Genomic DNA, 12,253 nt, shown 5'->3' with positions numbered 1-12,253 from the left:
CTTTGTTGCTTGTTGATTCTCAGGTCACGTGACTGCTATGCATAGCATAGCATAATAGAAACTTCTCTCTTGGGACCAGAACATTCTGTGGGGACCAGAACCTTCTCTCAAGACTAGAACCTTCACTTGGAACTAGAATCTTGTCCCTGGACTAGAACAGTGGTCAAGTACTTTTCCTCAAGACCAGAACTTCTCTTGAGACCAGAACATTAACATCCTTGTAGTTGGCGGCACTGCGCTGCTTTGTATCTGAGAACAGCTTTTGAGTAGAAGATAAGATTATGGTGGTGACTTTCATTTTTCTATCCGTTATGAGGGAGAGAAATTCCAACACATTGGAAGTCAAATAAGCTTAGTCCCCTGTATACCTGTGGTAAAAACGCGTTAGGTCGGCAAAAGGTGAGAAAAAATATGGAATTTAAGGAGTGAACGATGAACGGCTAATGCAGAAGTATCTGATGTAAAAAAAGACGGAGTCAGCGTGTCTCCGAGTTGCATTCCTGTAAAGAAATTATTCAAAACATTTTCTCAGTCTTACTTTTGTTCAAAAATTTGAGGTGCCACAAAAGCAAAAAACATGGTCAAATGTTTGCGTTGCTTACAGCTGCTTTTTTTTAATGAAACACATGTTTTACCTCTTATTGTTAAAGGATGGAAAAGCTAGAAACTTTTCTTTTCTGGTGAAATAAGCGCTCTTAATTGTGGTCAATTTTGTGCTCATATTGTCACAACACAATATTGTGTAGCAGTCAGCCAAAATGATAAAACATGGCTGCCGTTCAACGAGTCAATAACGTATTGACATTGACACACAGATTAGCATTTTAGCGTAGGAAATGGCAACAATATGTGCAGCACGTTCGCATAGCAAAATACAATGTAACAACTAATTGCAACATGGCTGAAACAAAGTGAGGATAACGTCGCAAATACCGTTTGAAATTGAAATGAAACACTAACTGCAAAGTCAAACATCTGGAGTCGAAGGATGAAAGGTTTGGTGGCGTACTGACGTAGCTTGTGGCTAGCAGCCGTCGCGGCCATCAACATGCTAATGTTAGCGGGAGCGGTCAGCATGAGCTCCATGTGAGCGTCAAACAAGCAACGTGCGGCCTGGCGTCCAGTTAGCACCCAAATCTGACAATCGGCATCTTTGTGTGGGGCTGCGGCGGCTTGTTAGCCTTCTAAGTGGAGCGCACATGCGACGCACATGACTGCGGATGTTCTGACAGTCATGGGGAAATTATTTGAAAGTTAGTCAAGCTTTTTATTCATAAAATTAAAAAGACCACACTTTATTTTGTTGTTTTCAGGTGCAAAAAAAAGCTCATTCACAAACTTGTGCTATCCGTAGATGGACTGTCTTGCTAACCCCCCCAATGCATTATTACATTGTTCACGTTTTTTTATTCAATTTGTAAATACATTTCAATTTGACGAGAAAGATTTTTTTCAATGTTTTAATGATCACACATTTTCTAAACCTTCTTTTTTTGCCACTAATAATTTTTGCTTTGTCATTGAGATCCAGACTTTTGATTTTGAGTTGGTTTTAAAGACAAGATGTTTTTGTGCAAGAAATAATTGGTGTGGATATATTAAATGAGATGAAATTATTTGGTGACATGGCCAACTGTTGTTAGCCGCAAGCCACATTAGCATGCTAATTTAGCTAGCTGCCCTACGTCACTAGCTCGAGGGTGGAGGTCACGTGACGCTTTTGTTCAACTGGTGAACGTCGATCAATCTGTCAGCGCTTGAGTGCGTCAAAATCAACAAACGCAATCACAACACAATGATTGGTCATGTGAGCGACTTTGTACAACTGTGAAAACTTTTGGGGGCTGTTAATAATTTTGAGAATTTGGATCCTCTATTACAGCTGTCTTTTTTTCTCCTCCAAAGGTAAACAGTGAATATATTGTCCTTTGGAAGGAAGGCGTGTGCAATTTGTTTGTTGGGCCGCATTTGGCAGAAGCGATTATCTACTCAAAACCCCGCGGAGTGCATCTAGAAATGAAAGAAAATGCTTTGGTGTGGGGTTGGACAGATTTTGGACGGGGCTTTAGCGCCCCCTAGCATTAGTGTAGTACCGTGCATGAACTGTCCCGATGATTTTGAGCGTTTACCATCACGGTTTCCAAAGAAACATAAAATGTGTCTTGTTTTGACACATAAAAAATGGCGAGAAATGTTGAGTGCACTAGAAAGACGCTTGGACGGGATGTTGTCCAAATAGGTCACTGAAAGTTGTTTCATAAGAAAACATTCCACATGCTGCTATGTTTTCAATTAGCAATGTGTGCGAGACCACAATGAGTCAAATGAATAGTGTGAAATATTTATTTCTTCTTATACAACATTCTGCCATTGGCTGGCAACCAGAACCCGCCTACTGCCCAAAAGATGGCCGGGATGGGCTCCGGCGCGGCCGCGACCCTCGTGAGGAGAAGCGGCTCAGATAAAGGATGGATGGCTTAACAACATCCGCAAGTCTCTCTTTTCCGAGAAACAACCTCAAATGAACTCGTTTGGTGAGGAAAGGCAATCAATTATAAAAGGCACATCCAAACCCAAACGAGATGCGTTCAGAACTCAAAGAATTCATATCTCAAGTCCGTTTTGGACAACAAAACATTTTAGTCACGCTTGCATGAATTGAATGCGTCACCTTGGCCACGCTGAGGCGGAAACATCAGTCCCACTTGAATTCAAGTGCGGCGTCCTGTCAGTTGGGTTCACCCTGCCTCGAACTCCAGCGGGACCGACAGTAACGCCTCGACCCGCTCTCCGATCACCAGTATGACGCTCAGATCAAACGTTCCGCGAGTTCAATGAGTGAAACGTTTGCTTTCAAGCATTTTTGTTACTCCAGTGTTGTTTTTTCGAATATTGGGGTTTTCTTTTTTTTCCGAGGCATTTACGATGGGCGTCAAACGCAGATTTTGCCAGCCAGTTGCGCTCGCCCACCTGGTTGGGGGGGGGGGGGCATTGTTAGTGCTGCGCCGATTGAGTTTCGTCTGTCACGCAAAGGTTGAAGCGCCGTCACATAGTCGCTAATTAGCATTCGCATTTAGCCAGCAGGCCGAAAGGCTAAACGATGAATCAAATGGCGACGGAAGCAATTATGTCAAGCATCTTGTCTTAAATGTGCGCAGTTTGGAATTTGGGGAATGTGTCCATTTTTGTAAGGAAACGTTTCTTTTCTTTTTGGCAGGCATTTCCAGAATAAAATTGGATTGCATTTGGCTGGAGCAGCATTGAGAATATGAATTTCAAAGTTTTATGAATACAATCAAATAATCGTGGGCAAGGCGTGAATGAGAGATTTTTGTGGACTCTGAAGCTGAACCCGTTTGTCTTGGTTGAGAAATGTGCAATGTTCTGTCCTCCGATAAGTTGGTCGCAGGAAAAATGGATGCAGCCAAAGCGTGACACTTATCGCTCGCCGCCTGCGTTCATCGATAGAATTAGAAACACAATGGCGCTCCTGGTGATGGGCTTGCTTTTGTTTTCACAACTTTGACGTTTTGCCTCGCGAACGGCTCCATGAATGACAAATGACGTCGGCGATAATCGTGAGCGGAGGTGGCAAATCCCGGTCCAGAATGTCAAAATGCTTCGAGTCAACTCGGGAAGCATCTGTTCCTGAAACAAAATGTGGCAGCATTCCGACTTTCTCCATCTGGATTTGCCACCTGATAGTGAGAAAGGTCAGACGGTCTGATGACCAAAAACAAATCTTTGCAGAGAAGGAGTCGCTTTCAAGAGGAGAAAGATTTTTTTAGAACAAAATTAAACCCCAGGGATGCTTCTTACACAACACACACTTGCATAAGTTTGCACGCCAATGTTGCATAAGGTTTTCGAGTCGTTTTTTTTTTTAAGTATGCCTAGTTAATAAAAGTAATATGTAACCATTGTTGTTGTTGTGCAACGCGATGAGTGAATTTCCATCACAACTTTTTCATGTGACAGCAGAAGTGGAGGATGTCATCGTGGCACATGCGCAACTAGGTCACTTTTGGTGAAACAACAACAACATAAATCCGTGTTTGAAGATGAAAAATCGCTTTCGAGGCTCATGTGGAAATGTTACGAAACGAAACATGTCATGATCTCGTTATGTCTACGTTACCGTTTTCTCACTCGCCTGCCCCGCAAAGAGAAAATTTAATTTTCTCATAAATTTGACACGGCATTGAGAAGAATGTTACCTTCCAAATTAAAAACAAAAAAAGGATATAAAATGGGGCTTTAAAATGCTGAAAATAAGTCATTGAAAAATAAATGCAGGCGCGCGCGTGTGGCATGCGTACGCCGACTGCGATGAAATGTGCACATCGTGATTGGCCGAGCCGTTCGAAGAACATTCGATTAAAAAAATACATTGAGTTAAAGTGACGTGGCATACTTTTATCGTGGTATCGCCCGGCTCGTTTTCAAAAGCCGCTTCAGCTCTAACAGACCTTGACCTCGTGAAAAAGGTGAACTTGCAGTTTCAACGTTACAAACGTATATCGAACCTCATTTTCACAGCTCACCAAAAATCAGGACGGCCTTGAGAGTGGATTTATCCCACAACGGAATTTAATTTTTTTTTTTTTTTTGCACTCAGTTGACAGCGGCGCTCATCTGGCATATTCTGCTGTTCTTGGGTTCGCGACATCACGCCAAAACGCAGCGATGGCTTCGATTAGCCTCAGTGTCACTCTTGGCGAGTTAAGAGTTGGAAACATATCGGTATGACACTATTTCATTTTTTTTCTTTTGTTTTCAGCATGGGCTGCAAAAAGGTTCAAAAGGGAAGCTTTCATGACTGCCAGGGCACGCAGAAAACTGTTGACTCACCGCCGGTGGGCGTGGCCACAGGACGGCAGGTGACCAAGCGCCACCTCCCACTGGTCCATTTTTGGTCGGCTGCAAACAGCGCCGTCTGCTGCCCTGGAAAAACTCAGCAGAGTCACTTCGATGAGACGTTTGCAATAGCGAGCACAAAAAGAGGAGAAAAGAAGAAGAAGAAAAAAAGGAGAGGACGCGGCAGGTGTAAAAAAAAAAAAAAAAAGAGAGAGAATTTATTGCTTGAAGAAGTTTGTGGAATGAACAAGTACACACACAAACCGTACTCCTCATCCGACAGCATCAACACTAACAACATGCCAGCTGTCAGTCTGTCGGCCATCTTTGGTGACGTAGATCAGTAATATGACACGTCAACGTTTTCGTCAAGGAGGAGGAGTGAGAAAAAAAAAAAGGAACATTTACAACGTAAGAGAATTTGGAGGAGACGCAGCAAGAAATCCAAGTCTGTGAGTCAGTCTTTGCTCACATTGTCCATCCGTCCTTGTGGGCGTGTCAAGTGTGTCCCCTTTCCTGGCTCACATGTCGTCGTCTTCGTCTTCATCCTGAGAGGAACCAGCTTGCTGTGCGGCGCTGGCTGCCGCCATCTGCGCTTGTTGTGCCGCCTGCTGCATCTGCAGCCACTCCTGCTGGGCCAGCTCAGCTTGCTGCTGCCGCGCCTGCACGCGCACACACACGCACGCACGCACACGCACACGCACACATCAGATTCATCCCCTTCTGCGATCAAACATTTCAGTGGATTGTGTTACTGTAAGCCAGTTCCCGATCAGGTCCAAACGGACTTCTCATGATTTGTATGTAAAAGACGTGAGAGTTAAGAGAGACGGCAGAACCAAGGTGTTCCTCCACCGGACACGCTTACCTTGGCGAAGAGTTCCTGCTGCTGCCGAAGCAGCTCCTCCTCGGGGATGCCGAGATTCTCCAGGCGGGAGCTGGCCTTCCTCCTCTTCAGGGCCACCGTCTTGCACTCCTGCAGCACGTCTTTTACCTCCGTGATGTACGAAGCAAAGCCCAGGCTCTCCAGAGCTGTGTGAGTATGTGTGTGTGTGGGGGGGGGGGGGGGGGGGGAACCACAGCGTCATCACACGAAATCTTTGGCCAGCAGCCAGCCCAACAAACACTCCAGCCACCTCATTTCAGGCCATGCCCGGCCAACTCCACAACTTTGAAAGTGACGACGCACGGGTTATTTTCAACCACTATTGCAGCGGTGGCATAAGCAGTTCGAAGTCCTGCCTTACAAACATCAAAGAAGGTGAAAGTCACAAATAAGATATGTTTTTCTGCGCGTCATATGATTAACCTTTCATTGTAAATTTGAGGCAGACGTGCTGCTCATATAGCGGACGAGACTGAGGAGAGCATGCGGACGTTAAAGGCGGAAGGGTGCGTGTGAAAGAGGACGGTACCGGTATACTGTGTAATGCCGCAAATGAACTCGTAGCTTTCCATCCTTCCAACCGTCGGACATCGGTGTTAACAGGACGCTCAAAGTGAAGTTGCAAGCAGCGTGCGGGCGATGAAGGAAGCGCCAAGTGAGAGAGAACCTGGCGTGTGAGACGCCTTTGATACGGTGTGCCTTATGGTCACAAAAATGCAGTCAAGTCAAGTGTGGGCACCAACTTCAGTTTTTCTTCATATCGACTTTGAACGCCTGGTTTCTGTGTGCTGAAGAAATGGAAGGTGTCCTAATCGTGACCTTCTCAAATCGTGACGTTTGTGACCAAAACAAATGCGCGTATCCGCTAATGCACAAATGCAGATTCGACAATTCACACATATTTGAAAACTATAAGTCACATAAACCCACATTTGTGTGAATAATTCGGAGACAAATCACTCCCAATATTTGCTGGCGGCTTTTTGCGGCGGGGGCGCTCGAGTCAGTCAGTGACGACAAGGTGGCGGGTTCCCTCACCGTTGATGACGTGCTCAGGCGAGATGGTTTTCTTGTCGGACTTGTTGCAGATCTCGTTGGCCTCGGAGGAGATGAGGTGGATGAACTCGGTGCAGCAGTTGACCACCAGCTCGCGCGCGTCGTTGGCCACGCGCACGTTGGGCAGCGTCTCCTTGATCATCTTGTTGATGGCGGCGCGCGGGATGGTCAAGTCGTCGTCGTTGCCGGAAGACGAAGCCATCGTACGAACGAAACAAAACAAAACAAAAACAGCAGTAAAGTGCGTAATCCTCTGCGCACACAATCCAATGAACAGAAGACGCCCGCCCGGCGGCTAACGGAGGCTACGCTATCACCCCAACAGAAAGCGAAACGCCTCCGTACAGCATCAGCTCAAAACTCAAGGATAAAAAATCACGGCGAGTCGAGAGGAGGCGCGGCCGGTGAAAAGCAGACGGCTTAGCAGCCGAACGAGTCCAGCAGACCAACAACAGCGCCGCCGCCGCCGCCGCCCGAGAGCATGGCTAAAGCTAAGCTAAGCTAAGCTAAAGCCGCTAGGCGAACAATGGACCAGCTCGCTCACAGAGAACTCACAGATGATCCGGTACCGCCGAGGAAGCGATTAAAGGGCGTCGTGAGCGAGCCGGATTGTAAATGAATCCAATGTAATTGTGTCAAAATCAAATAAACGTCAGAATCTGCCGTTGACTACTTTCAAAACGTTCTCCACCAACATTAGCCAACATTTGTGCGGATATGACGTAGCAAGGAAACCGGATGTCGCGAGCTAAAACAAAGCTAACGCAAACGCTCCTTGCCTCCTCTGGAATGATTAATAATATTCAAATGTTTTTTTTCATATTTATTTATGACATGAAAATACAAAAAAGGAACAGTGATCGTACTATGAAAATAAGTGTAGACATTGCTTGCTACATATTTTTATTTCCTTTTTTGTTTGTGCACCAGCACGTCTAAATGTAAACGCCCAATTTACCTTGTGATTTCAATGCACCATATTTATGACTTTTTTGTCCTATTGTCTTCAATTTTCTTACAGCATCCGCCCCTACTGTCTTCATACTATACATTTGTGTATAGATTACCCTATACCTGTAATTGATCATTGATTTCCCAATATTATAAAATCAGATATATTGTCATATGAATTTTAATATATATATATATAATAATTGAAATATGTGTGACGTCGTTGGTGTTTACACCATCTTTTTAGCATTTCTCTGTGATATAAATAGCCACCTGGATCCCAGATTAGTGTAAATACATAATCATAATCCCTGTTGAGTTGTCATGAAGATAATATCTGACACACACAAAACATTGCATGTCCTCTTTTCATGTTTGACCTATTTATTTTTAGGCGTTTAATACGAGACATTTACTTATAACTGATTTTATATTTGTTGTCTTTTTAAATGTAATGTGTTTTCATTTATATACCGAATTGTTGCATGATGTATTTATTGTTTATGTTAATTGTTTCATCCGAACATTATTTTTATTTATAATTCACGAGACATTGATTCATATTTATTCTTTGCATTCACATATATGAGATTTGTTTGCATTTAGTATATTTTCATATTACAATGTATAAAAAATGTAAAAAGTATTCTGTTTATATCAGCTCTACTAATTTCATTCTATTTTGTCGTGTGTCTAATGTTTGTATTTTATTTATGTGTTATCTGATTTAATTTAATTTATGTCATCATTTTAATATTTTCAATATTGATGACACTCAGGATTACATTATAGTTCATTTTAACGTTTACCAATAATTAGAGCAAAATGTGAGGAGAAGCGGATCAGATAACGGATGGATAGATGGATGCATGTGTTCCGTATAATCATGATATGTTTTATGGATTACATCATTTAGGATGTCGTGTATTCATATTTTATTCCATTTGCCCACAAACACAAAAGAGAAGCGTACAAGAATGAGAGCGGTTTCTAATATTTGGAATCTTAACGCATGTCTGTCAAGTGACTCAATGTGGCGGTCACGTGACTGTCTGTGGGCGTGGCTAAAGACAAGCACGAGCTTGGACGACCGGACCTGACGGGCTTCCTCCAGCGACTAAACGGACGACCTGTCAGTTGTTTTTGTCCAGCGTGAAGCTGCGTCTGCTCCTCCAACGCAGCAGCTTGAGGAAGTTGAGGCTGGCGTTGAAGATCTTGTCGTGCTCAAAGACCATCTTGTAGAAGGTGTCGATGGGCAGGTCGCCATTGGGGTCGGCGTACTTGAGCGTCGTCATGGGCGTGTACAGCGTGTTGGTCTGGTGACGGAACGGAGGGTTGTCCGACGTCATGATCCTCAGCGTGTGCTGAGGGCGCATGAAAGACAGCGATTAGGTCCAGGCCAGAATGACAACGGGCTCAACAAGGTGCTCTGAGGCACGCCGGGCAGGCACTCCCAGCGTCCCTCTGAGAATCGCTACTGGCGCCACTTAGGCATTGGGCGCTCTGATGAGCCGCTCCTCAAAGTGCTCCTCCGGGAGGAGCACTTTGAGGTGCTCCTCGTGGGAACCTTAGCGAGGCTCTGCTGAACTTCCTCCAGTAGCTGCTCTAGCACGGCGCTCATGGAGGTGCCACTCGGTGTACCCCAGCAAGGCATTCCCAGAAATTGACTCCGCGAGTCACTTCAGGAGGCGCTCGAGCAAGCCGAGTGGACTCTCACTCCGTACCTCGGCCACATCCTCCGGCGTCTGTCCCAGCGTCTCGAAAATCTGCTTGTAGTTCTTCAGGTAGATGTTGGTGAACATGTCCGCCGTGACTGCGTCAGCGTTGCTCAGGTCCGTTTTCAGACCTTCGTCGTATACCTTCCGCTCAAACTCCGTGATGACCGGACCCGGCTCGATGAGGCTGATGCTGAAACAACGGGACGCAGACACCAAGTCAAGCGGGAAAAAGTATCGGGCCGCGTCGAGAAAATGTTGACGAGCATTGTGGCGAGTAAAAAAAGTCTAAAAGACCTAAGAGAGGTGCAGCCTGGGCAAAAGTATCGGGACAGCCTGATGTCTTATCTCAGTTGGAAAAACAATCGTTAAGCTTTCGGTTGGTTGAGAGCCGCGTCTGAACAGCCCTCGCAGACGCCCGCAAATGCCGTCCAGGTCTGCGCTTGATTGGTGGAGGTTTGTCCGACTTACTTGAGATTGAACCTGAGCGCTTGCACCGCCAAACTCTCGCAGAAGCCCTCCACCGCAAACTTGGAGGCAGCGTAGACGTCGTTGAAGAGGATCCCTGCGGGAGGCCACACGGGTGGTGAGTTTTGGCAGTTTTGCTTCAAGTGGGCTTGTGGGGGTGGGGGGGGCGGCGGGAGACGCGACCTTGGATGCCCATGACGCTGCTGATGACCACAATGTGACCTTTCTTGCGCCGCTTCATGTCAGGAAGGATCTCCTTGAGCAGCCTCACCAGGCCGAAGAAGTTGGTGTCCATCACCGTCTTCATCTCGTCCACCGACTGGCACTCGATGGGACCGATCAGGCCCATGCCGGCGTTACTGACTGACGTGGCATCGACACCGGGCAAAAATGGACATTTAGGATCCCTTGTTTGTTGGGGTGCTCACATTTCACCAAATTCACAAAATAGTCTTCACATTTTAGTAAAAAAAAAATTGTCGATAATTAAGTTCAATTTAAAACATCTGTGAAGCGCTGAAACCGTCAAACGTGAAAGTGCCATACATGACGGACGACGGTATTGCAAAAAAATGTAATCTGATGACATTCAGCTTTTGTATTTTTAGGTTTTGATTTGTATCATAAAAAGTAGCTGAATATCTTCAACGTTTTCATAATCATACAAAATTATTCACAAATTTTACAAGCTCAAATTCTAAAAATGAGATGATTTTGTTTCCATTCAATTATTCTTTCTTTAAAAAATATTTCAAATACAAAGTGTGACATCTTGAAACGTTCAACTTTTTTTATTTTAAATTTAAGGAAAAATGTGCTCACTTTCAACGTTTCATCTTTTCTCGTCACTTTTTCATGTGACCCCCCCCCCTCCCCCCCTTTCATTTGAAATATTCGAAAATCATTTGGACTTTCTTGCTCCACTGGCACAAAATTGATGTGAAAAGATTTTTCCGCTGCTCAAGTAGGCGCGTGCACGTGCGACTCACTGAGGACGTCGACCCTGCGTTGGGGAAGGCTGTCCACGCACGCTTTGATGGACATCTCGTCACACACGTCCAGCTGCTTGATCTCCAGCGTGCGGCCCAGGCTGCGGCCGGCCGCCTCCACCAGCGCCTCGCCTTTGCTCACGTTCCTCATGGTGGCGTACACTGACACGCGCACACACGCGCACACGCACGCCATGTGCTGGATTAGAGTGTGTGCGCGTACAGCTCCCACAATGGTGTCCGACATTGTTGTTGGGGCACGTTTCTCACAGGAAAAAAAAACAAGTTGGTTGTTGTAGCCCAACGCCAGCGATCGTCAAAGTGTTCATCAACATCAAGTCACATTTTAACCAACTTTTGCTGTCGAATGACGGCAATTTAAATGCTAGCCTATCGTAGCCCTCAAAAGTAGTCAGGCAGTCGGTCAAATTTCACATGAAAAATTCACTTTCACGTATTTCACATGAAAGTGAGGCAACAAGCCAAGCAGTTTTTGCTCATCCGTTAAATGCAAACGTTTTGTTCTCTCCTTCAAACTTAAATACAACTGAACTGCACTATATGATATTTGAAAAGCCCCCCCCAAAAAAAACATTAGAGGAACCCCTCATCACGTCGCGCTTCCGTGTTTCACAGATATTCGTCAAAAATAAAGAAAGAAAAAAGAAAAAAAAAAGCCATATTCACGAGCACTCATGAGCGGATTGATCTCCCGTGATCTAATTTTGAGCGCGTCAAGTCTTCGTCTATCAACCTTTGGACCTGCCAGACTCGCCCACGTTAATGAACGGAACTTTTGCTTCGGTTGTTCACGACTTTCAAGATGCGTTGATGCCGCTGCCCCCCAAAACGCAAAGCATGGACGCAGCTTGTTGTCTTACCCATGAACCTCTTCTTCTCATCCTTGGCGATGCGCGTGGCGAGCGCCAGGCCGATGCCGGAAGAACAGCCGGTGATCAGGACCACCTTTTGAGTCATCTTGCTGCCACACAGCCACCGGGTCCGAGTCAGTCGGCCAGCGAGTGAGCGAGTGAGCGAGTGAGCGAGTGAGCGAGTGAGGGGGATCCCAGCTGCTTTTCTTAATTCCCGCCGCTTAATCCCGCCAAAATGCCAGTCAGCACTGACGCACGGCGAGCGCAACAGCAGACGCACTTTATCACTTGAGCCGATGTTTCTTCAAAAGCATCAAATGCGTCCTATCTAAATTTGCTTGCAAGCGGACAGAAAGCAAAAAAATCAAAAAAGTCACGATACAGGAAGGACAAGAAGTCAGCATTCTTCAAAAAGATTTGGGACATTAATTAATTACAAATAGCCTAATCCACGTTTGA

General features: G+C 45.4%; 2 protein-coding genes across 3 annotated transcripts; both read right to left on the bottom strand.

The window, feature by feature from the left end:
* Positions 1–5,047: 5,047 nt before the first annotated feature.
* dr1 (down-regulator of transcription 1) lies at positions 5,048–7,575 on the bottom strand. Of its 2 annotated transcripts, XM_088312281.1 has the most exons (4): positions 7,355–7,575; positions 6,782–6,941; positions 5,726–5,889; positions 5,048–5,519 (listed from the first exon to the last, which is right to left on the bottom strand). In XM_088312281.1, the coding sequence occupies exons 2-4, from the start codon at positions 6,939–6,941 to the stop codon at positions 5,379–5,381; spliced, it is 465 nt and encodes a 154-aa protein (XP_088168407.1). In that variant the 5' UTR covers positions 7,355–7,575; the 3' UTR covers positions 5,048–5,378. The 2 variants fall into 2 exon arrangements, with proteins under 2 accessions (XP_088168407.1, XP_088168406.1); XM_088312280.1 differs by having other exon boundaries at positions 6,782–7,571.
* Positions 7,576–8,661: 1,086 nt separating this feature from the next.
* On the bottom strand, positions 8,662–11,993 carry LOC148325061 (retinol dehydrogenase 8). Its single transcript, XM_088312279.1, has 6 exons — positions 11,804–11,993; positions 10,923–11,084; positions 10,117–10,296; positions 9,937–10,030; positions 9,475–9,658; positions 8,662–9,114 (listed from the first exon to the last, which is right to left on the bottom strand). The coding sequence occupies exons 1-6, from the start codon at positions 11,898–11,900 to the stop codon at positions 8,884–8,886; spliced, it is 948 nt and encodes a 315-aa protein (XP_088168405.1). The 5' UTR covers positions 11,901–11,993; the 3' UTR covers positions 8,662–8,883.
* Positions 11,994–12,253: the final 260 nt, after the last annotated feature.

This window comes from Idiotropiscis lumnitzeri, chromosome 13 (assembly GCF_059441095.1).
Source record: "Idiotropiscis lumnitzeri isolate Australia: NSW breed Sydney's pygmy pipehorse chromosome 13, RoL_Ilum_1.0, whole genome shotgun sequence".
In the NCBI taxonomy this organism is placed as follows: Eukaryota; Metazoa; Chordata; class Actinopteri; order Syngnathiformes; family Syngnathidae; genus Idiotropiscis; species Idiotropiscis lumnitzeri.
The sequence above is the reverse complement of the archived record's forward strand: the minus strand, read 5'-3'. Positions and strand labels throughout refer to the sequence as shown.